The following is a 17,213-nucleotide window of genomic DNA, read 5'->3' as shown; positions in this document are numbered from 1 at the left end:
GACTGCTGTCCCAGAGATGCTGTAGTAAGTGAAATTTAAGAATTAACAATTGGAGAAAGAACTGAAATGCTGAAACAAAGTCTGACATCAACCTGCACAAGCTCAAACTGCTGTCCAGAAGGACCAGGTAAACTTCAGATCACGTTTTGCTAATATACCTGGAATGTCATGATAGTGTTAATTGCCTTCTTTGTCCATGAGAACAAATTACAAAGAGTCCTTCTTCAGAGGGCACTGCTTGAGAGAGCCCATCGGTATTAATGAGGGAGTAATAATGCTGCCAGGAGGTTGACTTGGAAAGCTTTTAACAACATACACTCAAAAATCAGATTTAGGATTAGTTCTTTCCCATTTTAAAACCAGCTATTTATGAACAAAGCAGTGATACCTGTCACCTACACCATCTCCTTCTAGTAAGGGAAACCTGAAAGGGAGACTCTCCTTTTCCTGAAGGCATAATCCAAATTAACAATGTGCTGTACATGTTTTAATTTTGCAAGATGTTTGTGTGTTCTGCTTCATCTGTGTTACTGAAGGGAAACACTTGCTAACAATGTGACTGCCCTGTGCTCACACATTGTTAGACAGCAGCTATTAATTCTTGAGGTGTGTGTGCAAGGTGACAGGGTTTTTGTTTCCTCTCTAGTAGGGACATGGGACAGATGAACACAACACTTCCGCTATTTGAATTGTGCAAAGCAGAGTAACTGATATATAAGCCTTAAGCATATCTTAAAGAGTTTCCTTCTATTTGAGTTGGGGTTTTTCCCCACATTGAGATAAAACAGTTCCTTGCTGCTCACTTCGGAGTTAAGATGACAGGTTACTTTTTGCTCCAACTCTTTCTTGTCTTTCCTCTTCTTGGAAATCTGGTTGAGAGTGGAGAATCTGACTCTTCTCTCCAACAGGTGAAGAGGAAAGCTCCATAAACTATGCAGGACCATTTGTCCTGGCTGGAGCAAAGTCAGCCCCTGCCTCCTGATACTGATCTGTCAGCATATCTAGGGTCCCTTTCATATAGAAACCAGTGCTTGCTCCATTTCAGACGTGGTGGTATTGATTGCAGACTTGCAAGAAGCTGGTTACAATAGAGCCTGCCTGCAAATCATATGGGAATGAATGTGTATCAAAACTAGGCATCACTCGTCAATTAGTGTTTTTTGCAGCATTTATCTGCTTTAATCATGTGACAAGTGTGCCTACTGTGCTAGAGCAATAAACCAGAATGCCTCTGAGGAGGTGTGTCTGACAAACTGGAAATGAACAACAGCCAAGTGGAGTGGAACAATGCTGTATGAGCACATTCATGAAGCAACAGCTCAGGCCTAAAACATACCTAGAGTAAGCAGGTATGTCACACTCTTCTTGGGATGTCTTGTACAGCTCTGACAACAACAAAGCAGCAAACACCCCTGACACTGTAATTGTTAGAAAAACGAAGTACTTAAATAAATCCAACTATATCTGAGGTTCCTTTAGTCAAAACACTAAACAACTCATGCTAGACAGCTCCTGCCACCCAGCAATTGTAATGTTACTTTTTTTACCCCGCTCTCATGCCTTTTAATTTTCAAAAGGTCACATAAAATAAAGAATGATGTGGACAAGGGTCTTAGTCAAAATAAACCTGTTTTTTTTTTTAAGAGAGTAAAAGGATAAAGCGGAAGAAAATTACTAGTCAACTGCAACACAGTTAACAAACATTAGACTGGTGATTAGTGTTTAATGCCATCTATAGTGAAATGTTTCCCACTGGGAAAAACATGGTAGGCAAGTCCACTTTGCTCCATTGAAACCATAGGCTGGAGCAGAACATAAAACAGCACCTAACACCACTGTCACTTTACATATATTCAAGTTTTTACACATCTGCAAAACAGAAGTAGTAGCAGCCATTTGGATGTTCTTTCTTAATGGTTCTCACCGGAGGCCTAGGAAACTCTGAAGAACCTGGTTCTTGTGACACAGAGCTGGAGCTGCAGCTGCTGCTTCTGCTGCTGCTTCCAGCCACCTGTGCTCTACCTCTGTCCTCAAGGGGGGAGACTTGCGGGGAACCTGGGCTCAGGTACCCAGCGGTGGTCTGAGTAGAGGTAGTGGCATATGTGGCTGGACCAGTGTTGTTTTTCACATAGATATTTTTGATAGCAACAAGTGTATGTGCCATGATGCTGAGGCTGTTACTCAGATCCTGCATGCCTTGTTGCAGCAGCTGAAGATTGTGATTGACACTGTCAAAGCCAGACTGGATCACCCGCATCTGGGTCTGCTGAATCTGCAGTAGGTCCTCTTCAGTTACTTCATTTTGGTCCACGTGAGACTTGCCTTTTGTTTTGGCTTTTACTTTCCCAGAGGAACCTCCACTTGATGTTCCCAGAAAAGGTTGTTGCTCATGGCTAGGTGGAACCACTGCCATGTCCTCAGAGCTTTCTTCTGGCTCTACCACCTTCACTACTATTTCTTCTTTAAGGTTCATCTTCTGCAAACTGGGTTGATGAGAAGGACCAGGATCATCATTAAACCCTGGAAGGGGCAAAGGAAAAGCAAAGAGGAGACAGTGAAAAACTTCATAACCTCTGTGGTCAGTGAAGGACAGTTATCCACTAAACACTGACATTAATCCTTGAACCAGGAATCAACAAATTGCACTGTTACCTTTGATGCTCTTAGAATTACATCTTACCTTGACAGGTGGGAAAAAAGACCACAAAGGCGCATTCACCAGTTAACCATAGAATTTGCATAGTACAGATGCCTTACCAGCCCCACCACACAAACCAAGTTTTAGGTTCCAAGAGACAGAATTCACTGTAAGCTCATGTCATGCTTTACCATGCATGCCGTAACGAGTCAGAGCACAGCCGAAAAACTGGGAACGCAAACCCACTCACTGGTGTGGCAGATGACGGTTTCAGCGCACTAATGCGGTGTGCCTGGTACATACCAAGTTACGCACTCGCAGCGCTCTGCGCTGCGCACAGCTGCTCACTGACCTGACTCTTGGCCTTTGCCAAAATAGGTACTACAGAGGTGAAGGCAGCGGCTGCGCCTAGTGCCGCAGAGACGGGCACTTACTGCGAGACAGGATTTACTCTTAGATGCTGTTCTGGTCCACTTCGATGACCCACAGCACGAATCCCCCAGCTCCGTGTGTGTGGCTACATTCTGCATTTCCAAGGAGAGCAGGCAGTTATCCGAACTAGGCATTTTCAAATGGGGCTGGTACCCGCAGCCCTGTGCGCGCACGCAGTGTGCGGAGAGCCTGCCACGGCAGCCGCTTAAGCGCCGTTCCTCCCTCGGGGACTGCGACTGTGGGTCCCACGGCCGCGGCGGGGGAAACGCCGGGCGGAGGGTCCGGGGCAGCGCGGCGGAGTTCGGTCTTGCACTCACCGATGTCCCCCACGATGGCGCCGGGCAGTTCCAGCGTGTCGATACCACCCACGATAGGCACGGCCTCGGCAGGCAAAAGGGAGCCGTAGGCACGGTGGTGGTGGCGGCGGCGGGCGGGCGGCGCGGCGGCGGGCGGCATCTCCTCGGGTGCCAGGAAGAGGCCGAGGGTGGCGGCGGGGCCCGGCGGCCCGCAGCCCTGCGAGAGGCGGCAGAGCTTGCTGCGGTCGCGGCGCTTCAGGTCCCTCCAACGCTTCTTCAGATCCTCCACGTCGCGGGGACATGCAGCCACAGGATTCACCTTGTGCCGGATCAGCTCCCACACTTTCCGCTTCTGGCCCGGGGAGGCGCGGCCCGGCCCGGCGGCGAATAGTAGCTGCTCGTGCTTCAGCACCTGCTCGATCAGCACCTCCGTCTCCGCCTCGTTGAAATTCGCCTTGCGCCGCTTAGGCGAGTCCTCAGCCATCCTCCGCCGCAGGGGGCCGGTTCGGCCCCCGCGGGCAGAAGGGAGGGCACGGAGCTGCAGGGGGCGCCGCTCCCCTTCCCTCACCCTGGCCGTGGGTGGTGTTGGGCGCCGCCGCCGCCGCTAGGCCAGGCCCTAAGCCCTGCCGGGGAAGCAAATACCGCGCATGAGAGGAAAACACGCGCAGGAACCGGCGCAGGCGCCCCGTGCCCCGCGTGTTGACATGGGGAGGGGGCCCGATCCCGGCCCGACCCGGTCCGCGCCAGCCCCGCCCTCCCCCGCCTCCCCGGCGGGAATCCCGCCGCCGCCCCGCCCCCGCTGCGCCCGCTCTTGCCGCCGGTTGTGCGCTTGCTCGGCGGTGGCGGCGACAGCGGCCGGGAATGGCGGCTGTTTTGGAGCTGCTGTTGCAGGAGGAGGTAGCGGTCAGTGCTGTGGTGCGATGGCTCCAGCATGGCCCCGGTCACCGCCCAGCTGAGGTAACTTATGGCGACTCGTTCGCTTGCCCAGCCGCCTTCCCTTTCTCCCGCCGCGCCCTGCCAGGGCCGGGCCTGTCGTTCCGCAACCCCCCTGATCTCTCTAGCTCCCCTCACCCTTACGGACCGTGGCTGTGCGGGATAGTTCGTTTACCCTGTCACTGAGGCGGCTGCTGTGAGGAGCAAAGGCCGCGTGGGTCAGACCCGGGTCCCTGTTAGGGATCCGTGTGCGGAGGAGAGCCGGCGTCTACCAACCGGCAGCACCGCCCCTGCCGCAGGCGGGCTCTGAGCGGAGTGGCGGGAAGGCGAGGCCGCCGACAGGGACCTGCCAGCGGCAGCGCCGGCGATGTGAAAACGGTTAAAATTGGCAGGGCTGAGCCTACCAAGAGCGCTGTGGCGCTTGGGCCTGGCGGCCGCGATCCGCACCTCCAGCGGGCGATCGGCGGGCAGAGGCGGCGGCTGGGGGGGGCTTGCGGTCACTGCGCGGGAATCGTGGCGCGAAAGCGGTGCCTCTGTCCTCTGCCTGTCGAGTGCCAGCTGAGACCGGAGCGGGGGTGGTGGAGAGAAGAGGGGGTGACCCTTCGTGCGTCGTTTGTGAGGAAGGTGACGGTGAGCGATGGATGAAGCTGTCAGCCCCTAGCTGCTGTCGCTAGTCCAGCGTTCGAGCCTGGGGCCTAGTGCTCCTTGGCACGACTTGGTCTTGAGGGCTCGGTACGGGGTGTTGTGCATACTCTGCTGTCTCTCCCCACTGGCTGCTTATCTCGTTGATGAATTAAGGAAAGTCTTTCCGAATTTAAGTAGGCTGAGTTTCGTAGGTGGGATGTGGTTGTCGAGTTCGGGTTCCTGTGGTAATAGAAGCATTTGTCACCACAGGTGGGCTGCGAGTGCTTATATTCTACTGATAACCTAGAGAAAGAATTTGTGTTTAAGGCTTTATCTGCCTTAAACCCTGAGAGTGCATTGCCTACTATTAGCTAAAGTTAAAACTCAGTGCTGTTGCTCACCTGAATAACTCAAGTATTGCTGCTGTTCTAAACTTTTGCGGGAAGAAAGGAGCAGCATTTTATATTGTCTGGGATTTCCTAAGCTGTGGCTTGCAGAAGCAGATCTGTAGAGGTACTAAGTTTCAGACACCAGGTGTGGAGGCCAAGAAGTTTGCCCTTGTAAGGCAAGTTAACTGGGTGCAGTTAAGTGGCTTCACGTGGGAAAGCAAGTGAGTGGCTTGTAGCTGGCAGCTGTGGACAATTACTGTTTTCCACACATGGAGGAACCAAACCTCTATTAAATTGCACAGAGAAAGGTGAGCAAAGCAGGTTGTGCTCTGAAAACCTGTTGAAACCACCTGACCTTGTACACAGCACAGGCTGATTTTTGTAACATGCTCAAGCTAGGGGAGTACCTGAGGAAATTGTTCTGGCTTTCTTGGTTGCTTTGGACTGGAACTAGTAAGAATTCGAGTCTTCTGACACCTCACTGGCTTTGATCTCTGATGTGTGTGTTTTCACTCAGTGTTAAGTGTTGAACAGCGAGCCCTGGCTGCTTGGCTAGACACCTAGACAGTGTTGGAGTCTCATTCTTCTCCAGGAAGCTAAGGTGGTCTCACTCGAAATTAAGCAGTTGAAGCATAGGAAACTAGTAAGAATTGGGGTCCTCTGAGACCTCACTGGGTTTGATCTCTGATGTGTGTTTTTTCACTGAGTGTTAGCAGTGTTGGACACTGAGTGCTGGCTGCTTGGCTAGTCACCCAGGCAGTGTTGGAATCTCATTCTTTGGGAAGCTAAGCTGGTCTCACTCTTTGAATTAAGAGTTTGAAGCATAGGTATTGAGTTCTGTAGGCCAGTCACAACCATGCATTCACTGCACTTTTCATGAAAAAAAGTCCTTCAGAAATAGTGTTTACTCTTTTGACTTTTCATCATCTAGTGGAGGTGTGAATATAAGGGAACAGGAATGTGTGCAATGATTTTGGTAAGATACTGCCTATGAGAGCTGCTTCTGCTGCTGTTGCCAGTGTGGCTGAATCCCACAGAAACACGGTGCAGTGTTAGAAACAAAAGGAATTTTACCCAGTGTACAAAACTTTGAACTATGTATAGGTAAAAAGGTCTTCTATCTGGATTTGCACTTGCAAGATCACCACCACCTGTTTAGACTTTAAATGCATTGACTTCGTGGTGGGTTTCCATTTTTCTTTTATGTAAACCTAAGGTGCACTGTCTCTGCTTAGACCTCCGTGAGGTCTCAAGGGAGCAAAATTATTTAATTGAAATGGAAGAGCAGCCTTGGTCTTGTGTTTGGCACTGCAGGACTCAGAGAGTGCTTGAACAGTTGTTCTAGCACCCCTGTGTGGTAACAGGTGGCATTCACAGAAAGACAGGGGATCGTTAAATTGCAGTTTTGACATTTTTCCATTAGAATTGTCTACTTCAGTATTGATGTCTTTGAAATGTTGGACTTAGAGGTGCCAGTTGTTCCCAGTTCTCTCTGGATGCAGTTTCAATAGGTGTTGTTGATGTTTCTGTGCAACAGTTCCACTGTTTCCCAGTCAGAGACCAAAGTATAAAACTCCATCTGGAAACTTCTGCCAAAATGTCTTGTGTGAAGGCTGAGTTTTGGATCTATGACTAGCGCTGAGGTGGCTGGAGTTTTGATGACCTGCTTTGATAAGTCATCTTGTTTTTTATTGTGTATTGCAGTCCCACAGCTCCAACTTCAACGAATCTGGACACAGAGAGAAAGACTCAGATAGCATCTCTATATTAATGCTTTTTCCTCTGTCCTTGTAGGAGAACCACATCCATGACAAATTGTTATCTCTCAGTTTGCTTCAGAAAGACTTTGTGCCTTTTCTTCTGAATTTTTTAAGGGAGCAGACTAGCCAGATCCTGACTAATGGACCTTCTACTCCTGCTAAAACTCCTAATTCCAAGGCCCACAGGAGCCAAAGGACAGGATCAGAAAGGAGGGCAGGGCATGCAACCAGCAGCCGAGTGCAGCTCTTTTCCCAAAGGACTTCAGTGACCACCTGCACAACAGATACCAGCTTTTCTTCTCCTGCAGCATCCAGTGGCTCCTCTTCCCTTTCTGGGTCAAACCTGTCTAGCCCTTGTGGTGACCTCCCAAGCATGGTGTCCAGCAGCAGCCCAAGCTTTGGGTACAGCCCTGTGCTTAACCATGGTGAAAAGCGGTCATCTCAGAAGACCAGCCTGGGGAACTTCCTTACAGCTACACCTGAAGCCCTGCCAGCAAGACGAGGCCGAAGGAAAGGCAGCAGCTCAGTTGGTACTTCTGGCCGGCAGGCAGCTCGGGATCTGGGGCGTTCCCTTGCTGAGGAAGAAGACAGAAAGAATGACAGCATTTCATGGAGTGGAGGGAGGAGGAAGCGAAGTGAAGTTGCTTTTTTTTCTGCCAGATCCCCACCCAGCCAGCTAAATCTTAACAACTTGGAGGAGTTTCCACCTATGGGTGCTGCTTCCAGCTGCACAAAGTAAGAGCCAGTCTGCCTTATTCTCTCATTTGAATTGTGCTGCAGGTTACCGTTCTTGGACTAGCATGTCCTGTTGTGTGTGTCCAGATACAGAAGATGCTGTAATAAACAATACCTGGGGACTGGCTTCTGGGCTCTGGTCAGGATTGCTTTGTTCCATTTGCCTTATAGAGGAATATTGCTTCAACAGGTAGTCAGGTTTCCACTCTGTGAACTTACCCAAGGTGCCTTTAGCCTCTCACAGTGATGCTGCTGCCTGCAGCGTACTGGCACACAGATCAGCTGATAAGGAGATGAGCACAGATTTGTCCTTGCATGTTCTAACAAGTCAGCTTTATCTTGGCTCTTCACATCTCTCATTTGACAGGATAGCAATTCCTAATGAGCAGTCCTGGAAGGCTCTTTAGCATTGCTGATGCTAGCAAAAAAGCTTTTGCGTTGACATTCTTCTGATAACAGAGTTAGTGTGCAGTTTCATTTGTGCTGTGTGGTCATGGACAAAATAGTGGGCTTATGCCTGTGTTCACTGTGGTCTGCAGCAAGTCCTAGTCTCCCTGGTGACTTTGGCTTAGCTTCTGGGCAGTTGTTTGTGTTGTGGTTGCCTCAGTCCTCTTTCTCTTACAGATTTTACTCTTTAAAAAAGTCTTTGTTACAAAATGTAAGTCTTTCATGTCAGCCTGTTTGCGCCATATATCAGACACTGGACTCTAGAAGGGGCATTTTGTAGTTAGATGTGCGAAATTCCAGATGAAAATTGATGTCTATAGAGTGGATCCGGATGCTGGGTCTAGATAATGCTGTAGATGATGTTTTGGCCAAGGGAGACAAGGTGTGTTTCCAGCATAGATAGCAAGTCTCTCTTCCTCAATTGCACTATGCCCAGCTAAGAAAAGGAGTGAGGAAGAAGTCAGAGAGTATTTGGAAGACAACACTAGCAATTTTGAGAACACCACGGCAGTTAATATGTAGCAGCCAGAATTTCCTTGATAACTGTAATACTTTCTGTCCCTGTATCTCGTTTCCAGTATGTCTCTTACTGCATTACAGAGCCTCTTCCTGAATGGTAAATCCAGCTAGTTTATGCAGGAAGGGTTAGCTTCCCTAAAATTAAGGCATCTGTGGTAACTGGGGAGCCTGGACTCTTCCTAGTAGACAAAGGCAGCTTGGTAATTTCTTGTTTGTGTTTTTTTTAAGTCTTGTATTCATATTAGAAACTGCTGTTGAATTAGTTTCTTACTGAAATGAGGCATATCCTGTTTTCTTAAATTATTAATGATTGGAAAAGTCGTGTGGCACTGTAATCTGTTCTGTGGCTGGATGGATGATAATTCTGCATGAAGAGGCAGCAAGCTGTTGTTAGTGGTCTAACTCTGAGTCTTTATTCGATGGTGGAAATAAAGTCAGTAACTACACACACAGTTTAGAAATTCGATATCCTGACTGTGTATCCATTTTAGCATTTAGGCTCTTCTGTGAGAGTTGTGTATGCATTGTCTTGAGACCTAATTGTTTTGTTGTTGTTTAGCTTGGTTTCAGTGGAATCCCTTCTCACTTTTTCAGCAAAAGCAAACCATCTCGGAGAATCAACCCAACCCCAGTAAGTGCTGAGCGCCCCCTCTCAAAACCAAAGATGTGTTTCACTTCTACACCTGTCAGCCAGTCTCCAGCTGCTCACTTTTCATCTGGGTCAAGTCTTGAGGCCTTTAACACTGCCCAGGAAGGAAATGTTACATCTGTGATAAGCAACAGCCTTCAAGAGGAGAGGGAGATGCTGAAGAAAGAACGGTACAGTCTGAGCAGGGTGGTGGTAAACTTGTCTTGATTGTGAATTCTCTTATCTCAAGGTGGTACAAATACCAGGATCTAGATGATCCTTAAGATTCCTTCCAACTCAAATCATTCTATGATTTTATAGTATGAAATGACCAGGAGAATAGTCAAAGAAGATATTGTTTGTATTCAGCTATAATTTGCCTAAACCTAGGTTTGACTAGTATCAGACTAGGATATTAATGCAGCTAGCTCACAGTTGTCATTTTAGAGGTGTGCTGACTCTGTAACATTGACCCTCACTTCAGAAGCTTGGTCAGTTCTCACTGCTTTCAAAAGATTATTCATGGAGTTGTATGCATGGCCGTCTTCTGTGCATCTTTCCTTAGATAGCACAGGGAAGGCAGGTGAGTTTGAGGTGTTTGCAGATTGCACCTGTGATGGAAGGCATGGTCTGGTTTGGAAAAAAATGAAATGATTTTTCAAACTCTTCGGACTAACACAAGCCTACAGTCAGAGAAAACAGCACATTGTTAGTGTGAAGTTCTGCTTTAAAACTTACTACTGGAGTTATCAATTGAAAATTTTGTGCTGGAAGATGAGGTGAATTCTAGATTCTAATTTTGTCTCTGTTATTCAGTTACAGGGTAAAATTATCTCTGCTAGTCAGGAAAAAAAGCAAAGCACAGTATTAGAGAAACTATGATTTGTAATTGCTGATAGAACTGTTGCTATTCTTTGTACATTTTGTTAATGGAGAGACTCCTCAGGATATGTGGGTGGATTTATTTTCCTGCTAAGTCTTGCAGTTCACTTCAGTGGGACCAGAGCTGGCTCAAGCAGACCCAGTAGAGTCTCATGAGTTACTGTTTGTACCAGACCTGTAACAGAACTACTCGGGATTCAAACCTGCTTCTTAGTGCTTCTGCGAAGCACCCATTCCAGTCTGAATTCTACCTGAAATGTCCCACTAATCTGTGTAAACTGAAGTTGATGAAATAGCAGTGTGTGGGCTTGATCTTGCCTGTGAGGTCATCTGACTCATCATGCTTGAAATGGGAAGTGTTTGGTGCTCAGAGTTGGGAGCAGCTGTTGTATCCTCAGCAGTGAAGTGAGGTACAAAATTAACAGCCCTCAGCCAGCTGAGTGGTCACATTGACCAAGGGGAAAAGATGAAACTCATGCTGAAGTAGATTTCTTTACCTTGGTGGGTCTACAAAGTGTTTAATAAATACTTTTCTTTGGTCAGTGAGGGTTTATGTTAATTACAAGGGAGATATTACTAAACAGTCATTCTACTCTCATTTTGGGACTGATTTGTTCTTTATTGCAGCAGTTCCACTAGAAATAGGCCAGTAGAAAAAGTTCTTTGCTGCAATTAAAAGCAATTCTGTCTCCACAGCCTTTAAAGTGACTTTTAAATATTTAGTTTATAAGACAATGTGGCAAGAGGTGATATGATGTTTCATTGAGGTCTTTAACAATAATTTGATATTGTTGTTACTGGCATTTTTGTGGGTCTTAAGTATGCCACTGTGTTGGTGTGTTTTGGATGACTTCTCCAGGTGTTTTTTTTGTTTGTTTGTTTTCACAGTATCTGTGTATGTAACTGAGTGTTCATTGCTGATTTCAAATCTGGCAATTAAAGTAGTTAATGCCTACTGCTGTTTAACTTATCAGCTTAGGATTTCATCAGCTGTTTCATTGCCTTTCCACTTAGTGGTGTTAGATCTTCTCAGATTTTTTTTTTGTTAACCTGTGGATGTATCTGAAGGCGTGGGTGTGAACTTTATTTTCACAGACTTTGTAAAGCCTCTAGCTGTCAGAAATTGTACATAAAAGAGTTTTTTGAATGACCATGTCTCTTAAAAGATTGCACATCATGGGCCGATATCAACTTACATGAGCAGTGGAAGCATGCATACTTGGTCCAACTGCTGCAGCATTTTAGCATAGCTGGAATTGGAATGTGATTCTTTTGAGTCTTTTGATGGTTAGCACCAAGATTCTTTCTCAGTAAGGGAAAGGTGAGCTACATTACTATCACTAAAAGCAGCTTTAGGCAATGTGAGTGACATGGTTAGTCACAGAAGGAATTACTTCATGCAAGATTCCCGAGAAAGACCTTCTGGCTGCATGACTGCTGTGTATCATATTCAGTCACGTGATATGTTGCTGCTTTTGAATTTCAGATTCAAATTGCTGCACCAGACGTCTTCTCCTGCGGGGATATATCTTGATCCTGGTACTCCTACTAAACCTAGCTACTCTCGCAGTGCGAGCCTTTCTGCTGAAAGCCATCTGGTGACCTGTGCAAATCCCACTAAAGTTTCCTGCAAGAAACAGTTGGAGTGTCTGGCACAGCTTTATTCATCATGTATAGCAGGTGAAGACTCAGAAGATGTGAGACTGATCTTCCTTTGAACTACAGATTTGTGAATGTATTGACAGGGAGGTAGATGAGAAATGACAGTTGTGAGACAGTTACAAACAACATCTGGAAGGATAAACTAATCCAACACAGTTATTAGAATAAGTGGCTGTCACATAAAAATTAAAGGAAGGAGATGAACCTGATGCAGTACTCTGAGCTGCAGTTCTGTGACCCTGTCTGAAACCAGACACCTTAACATATCTTTCCTGTAATTTCCGTATTGACGTACATTGTGGTTGTGTGTGGGGAGGGAGTTCTTTGCTGATGTGCCATGAAATGGGTCTTTGTCTTTTTGCCTTTATTGATTAAAGCAGGGCAATACTGAATATCCACCTTTTATTATCTCTTCTCCTCTCTTCCAGAAAACCTGGTACCAAATATTTTTCTGGAGCTCTTTTTTGTTCTGCAGCTCTTGACATCCAAAGGCACTTCTGCTGCAGAGGATGGAGATGATGACCTTGAGGACAATGAAAGAAGTAAAGGTAAGCAGTAATTCCTAGAGGAAAGACTGTTACTTACATGGAATGATAATGTGATGTAGAGCAGTTACCTTCATCTTGAACTGTTTGTCTTCAATTCCATTAATGCACTTTATTACCATTGTGGAACTCTTCTGAGATGCTGACAGAAGTCATGCCTGTATGGGAAGTGGTTCCACGATATGTTAAAGTGGGGGTTGCTAGTTATTGTTTGAATCTAGCTTTCTGCTGTTTCTGTGAGATTTACTAACACTGACTTTTGGAGGTAGTCTCTCCTCTTGTCCTTGCAGCACAGAAGTGCCATTGGTCTGCTAAAAGTTTTTAAATTTTAAGGCTGGATTATGGGAACCCCTAAGGAACCTTCCTATACATGCATAATCGTTGCATTTGTTTTTTGCAGATTCACACTTCATCTTGATGCAGTTAGTACTTTTATGTTTTATATCCATAGCAAAGAGTGGATTTAAGATGAAACACACTCCCACTTTAGGTGCCCAAGTTTGTTTTACCACTCACTGATTCTTAGGGCTGGGATTAGGCGTTGGAAGTCTCCAGCCACAGAAATGGCACCTAATGGCTATTTGCAGTTGGTCTGTATTTTATCCTGGATCTGCTCACTGTTGGCCAGAACACCAAGAAAGAATCTTTTCTTTCCATAAAGCGTTAAACAGTGCAGTTGCCTTTAGTATAGGGAAGGATAGGGATGAGAGGATTTGCCTATTCAGGTAGCAGGGAAAAGGAACTTTTGAAAACTGGTTAGTGGTCTGAAAGAATATTTTTGGAAGTGGCATTTTCTACTTGCCTTGACAGCTAACTGTTGATATTTTAGTGTATAAATTATGATAGGTGCTGTTGTCTCATGTGTCTTTTTCTCCCTTAGATGCATCAGGGAGACAGCATTTCCGAAGTGTGCACAATTGTGTTTATTTTGCTGTTCAAGTCTTGGATTATCAGTATGAGTGAGTTGAGTTGTTTTTACTTCTTCTGCTTACATCTGCAGATGGGTGTGACATTAAGCAAGTAGTTTAGATTTTAGAGCTTTACAATTTGCGGGCATGGGTTTGTTAATTTTCTTTCGAAACATACAACTTAATGTGGTTTTGAATGTCCTTGAGTTTTCCTTGCACTGATCTATCTCCTGAACTTCAGTGCATGTAGAAATGGGAAGGTTGTCAGAAGAAAGCAATAAAAAAATGGCCTACAGATGCAGAATTTCATGCTAGATGCCTAGGGCTTAGAACTTTTTACTTGCTGCCTTCATGAAAAATGAGCATAAGCATTTCTTCTGGTCTGATGATGTGTTGTTTATGTCTGTCTGGCTTCTGTCTGTGTTGTCAGAATTATTTCCCATTTAGAAAAGGGGACGCTTAAGCTTTTAGCTGAAAATGAACGGATTGCATCTTTTTCTCCCACCTTGCACGAGAGGCTCAGGCAGGCTTATGAAAGCAGTACAGCTAAGGTAAGAACTGGCAGACTTCAACTGGCATTGCTTCAACCCTTTGTATTGTTGCTGTTTTGTTTGTGGTGGCTTTGGTATTAAATCTTATTCCTTCTACTTCAAGTAGCTTGTCATGTATCTTTGGCAGGAGTCTGAAAGAGGTTTTTTTTTCTTGACGGTGGATGAGTGAATCGATAGGGCCAGTGACTGTTAGCTGCAAATTACTGCTGATTGGTCTTGCATTGTGCTGCAAGCTCTGACCACAGGCAGCGACTGGGTCACATTTTCCTTTGAGATTCTTGCCTAACAAACATACATTCCAGAAGACTGATTGGTTAGATGCAATATCAGAATGTAGTTTGGAGGAAGTGGTTTTGTTTCAGAGCGTCAGACACCTTTTAGGCAAATGAAGATTCAGAAGAGACAATGCATCTTGTGAAACCTAGTTTTCTAATCTAATCCTCTGGGTTAGGGAGCTGAATCAAGGATGGAATTGCCTGCCGTGATGTATTTTGTATCTCGTTTCATCCGTCTTTGTGATGATTTGGGAGTTACCTGCCCTCCCACACTTAAGACTAGACTCAGACGACTGGAGATTAAGGAATGAAGCTGTATTTACAGCTTAGCACAACATATAAGCATATATACAGTTTTCTATACAAATTAAAAGTAACACAGAAACACAATACTCTTCCCAGAAACAATCAAAGTCCACATATATCTCGTGATAAATCTGGAGATCTGAGGTGAGATGTCAAAAAAAGACAACAAGGAGGTTAGGGGAAAAAGGGGTTAGGTGGATTAGGGAGTTAAAGTCAGAATCAGCCAGAGACCACACCGCCAGGAAGACGGCACAGCCCAAAGTGAGAGCTGAGCAATGTATGTGTGTGTGAAGTGCTGTCTTACCTATGTTTTGACTAGTTGCATTTCTTAGCAGAGGAATGGTGATATAGGGCACATGTTGTTTTGCTTCTTTCTTTTCACAGCTAACTAAAAAATCTTGGTAAAAGTTAGCCTCAGACCAGCACAGTTTTATAAAAATGGAAATTATTCGTGGCAAAGAACTGAACTTCTTAGCTGTTTAACTGAGCTTTAAAGCTGTAAATAAAGGTCTCTTGTTACTAGAAGACATAGGCTTTTTGAATAGGAAAAGGAGCCATACAGGAATTGCCAGCCACTGTCCCACATTGTGTTACATTGGAGGTGCAGTTTGACTGTTTGCAGATCGTTTCTGTCTACTGTATCAATACTCGTTGTAGTCTTGTGCAGAGAGTTCTGAGAGAGACAAGATGCTTCAATTCATCATGTTGATTTATTCTGTCTTTGTAGTGTAACATAAGGTGCAAAACTCTTGGTGTTTACTGGCAGTTACTAATTAGTAAATGGCTAGTGGCTGAATAACTCAAGTGTGCTACTTGATCTCCTCCTCATGTCTTTTCATTGTTGTTTCTAAGTCTTAGATTGTTGGATAAATTAGAGACTTACGTTAATCTAATGGCTGCCATTGTGTTTTTAACAGGTGTCTCTCCTCCTGCCATGCTCTGTACAGTCTGTTTCTTTCCAGCCAGAAACTGACAATCGGTCTAACTTTCCCAGTGACAGAGCATTTCACATATTTAAGAAACAAAGGTAAGTTTCTTCTTTTGTTACTTTATGACTCTCAGGGTGTATAACCTTTATATGACTGTGAACAAAGATATTAAGAATGTACACTACTTGCTGTAAAAAAAAATAAATTGGGATTTTTCACTCCTAAAGACATAAAATGAAAAACAGCTAAGAAAAAATAGAGGAAAGAAAGAAGTCTTTGTCCATATTGACTGCAGGAGCTAAATGCCTAATGTCTTTAGAGAAGAACAGTCTAATTCTTCAGGAGTTCTTGAGATTTCTGGTAAATGCCAGTGCAGTGTGTCACCCTACTGGATTGCTCCTGCATATGAATCTGGTATGCTTTTACTCTACCTGCCACCTCCCTCCATGCTTGCAGCAACAGGGTGAGGGGAGAATGGCAAATTGTCTTGGTCCTTTTTTCTCTCCTCGTAGGTATTATTTCTTGTGGCTTATTCTTTCCTGCCTCTCAATCTTCATGTGTCTGGTAATGGCTATTGTGGTCATTCTGTCAGAGCTTGGGCATAACAAGCTTAAGCACTTGCTGTCAAAGACATGGAAAATGGAAACTCGCTGAAGTACCACTAACAGTAATGAGTTTTGCGAAGGTATCTGAATGCTTAGAGGCTTGAGTTGTTTAATCTGAGGTAGATGCTTGCTCGGGAACTTAGAAGTGACAATATTTAGTTGCTGTTGCTTCAAGTTTTGAGGAGTGAGAATCCATGCTTTTGAGTATTTTGATTCACAGGGATATATTTTATGAACTGCTGCGTGAATGGGAAGATAACCATGAAAAAACTGGCTGGGACTTTGAAAGAATTCTAGGCAACAAGATCAGGTAGGATTCTTACACAACTTCAGCCAGCTCTTTAATGTAGCTGAATTACTGGTGCAGAGTAGCAGGCACAACATTGCAAGTTGTATGTTCTGTCCTGTTGTCTTCTGCACTAAAGAGCTGTGCTTCTTGGATGATACTGTTGTCCATGTGAACTTGTTTCTATATTTAGAAATATAAAATCTTTTCTTCAAGAAATGCCATTAAGTGTTAAGGGTCTAATATGATCGTTTGTGGTGTAGCTTTTTCCCTGTTCAAATTCACAGGAAGAGCCACTCTCAGATGGCTCTTGTGGTCTGGATATTGCTATCCGTATACCCTTGCCTGTGCATTTCATGCTTCCAGTGTCAAATTCCTCTTACGCGTGGAGGAATGTGTAGCATGTTCAGAAGCTCTTAGCTTCTCTGATCATTTCATAGGGCTCTAGTATACTGGCACTGAAAGCCAAACAACTGTGACTCTTATGGAAAGAAACTGCTTTAGTAATCTATTGCTTTATCAAAATAGAATATATCTAAAGAAACTGTTATGGTTTTGAAAGCAGCCTTAACTACCAGCCTACTCAACTTACATGTGATTTTTCACTACAGGAGCAGAGCAAGGCTGAGATGTAAATGGAGAAATTTTCCTTCTCTTGGGCTTCAAAAGTACTTCTGTTGCTTCTTTCTTACGGCACATGTGTGACCTCTCAAGTCACTGCTCTTACAGGGGAGAGTAAGAGCTGAACAAGTTTTCTTTCTAAACAGCAGCATTATTGCAGGAAAAGAAGAGTTGTTTTATTTTTAGAGCTGTGTTTGCTCTGCAGGTGCTCGGAGAAATTTTTTTGTTTCCGTATTCAACAG

The 17,213-nt window shown here is 45.0% G+C and overlaps 2 protein-coding genes across 4 annotated transcripts in view; one reads left to right on the top strand and one right to left on the bottom strand.

Moving 5' to 3' along the window:
• Positions 1-1,693: 1,693 nt before the first annotated feature.
• Positions 1,694-4,049, bottom strand: LOC135177006 (uncharacterized). Its single transcript, XM_064146609.1, has 2 exons — positions 3,388-4,049; positions 1,694-2,520 (listed from the first exon to the last, which is right to left on the bottom strand). Exons 1-2 carry the CDS (start codon positions 3,848-3,850, stop codon positions 1,862-1,864), a joined length of 1,122 nt encoding a protein of 373 aa, XP_064002679.1. The 5' UTR covers positions 3,851-4,049; the 3' UTR covers positions 1,694-1,861.
• Positions 4,050-4,062: 13 nt separating this feature from the next.
• The window catches only part of CDAN1 (codanin 1), a 33,177-nt gene continuing 20,026 nt past the window's right edge, over positions 4,063-17,213 (top strand). For 2 of the 3 annotated variants that reach the window (XR_010302878.1, XM_064146580.1), the window contains exons 1-9: positions 4,063-4,323; positions 7,107-7,807; positions 9,368-9,592; positions 11,770-11,963; positions 12,374-12,493; positions 13,371-13,449; positions 13,829-13,949; positions 15,448-15,557; positions 16,285-16,374. Coding sequence is in view for 2 of the 3 variants with exons in the window: in XM_064146580.1 (XP_064002650.1) it covers positions 4,228-4,323; positions 7,107-7,807; positions 9,368-9,592; positions 11,770-11,963; positions 12,374-12,493; positions 13,371-13,449; positions 13,829-13,949; positions 15,448-15,557; positions 16,285-16,374 (1,736 nt within the window). In the remaining variant the exon portion in view is untranslated. The remainder of the gene's footprint in view (positions 4,324-7,106; positions 7,808-9,367; positions 9,593-11,769; positions 11,964-12,373; positions 12,494-13,370; positions 13,450-13,828; positions 13,950-15,447; positions 15,558-16,284; positions 16,375-17,213) is intronic. The other variant, XM_064146590.1, reaches the window with a different exon arrangement.

This window comes from Pogoniulus pusillus, chromosome 1 (assembly GCF_015220805.1).
Source record: "Pogoniulus pusillus isolate bPogPus1 chromosome 1, bPogPus1.pri, whole genome shotgun sequence".
Taxonomy (NCBI): domain Eukaryota; kingdom Metazoa; phylum Chordata; class Aves; order Piciformes; family Lybiidae; genus Pogoniulus; species Pogoniulus pusillus.
This window is presented reverse-complemented; position numbering and strand designations above follow the sequence as displayed.

What these genes read in the sequence shown, in the direction of transcription:
- LOC135177006 (XM_064146609.1), bottom strand. Translation starts at nt 3,850, where the DNA reads ATGGCTGAGGACTCGCCTAAGCGGCGCAAGGCGAATTTCAACGAGGCG. An exon ending in CGCCATCGTGGGGGACATCG is followed by an intron (nt 2,521 to 3,387) that starts GTGAGTGCAAGA and finishes TGCCCCTTCCAG; the next exon opens with GGTTTAATGATGATCCTGGT.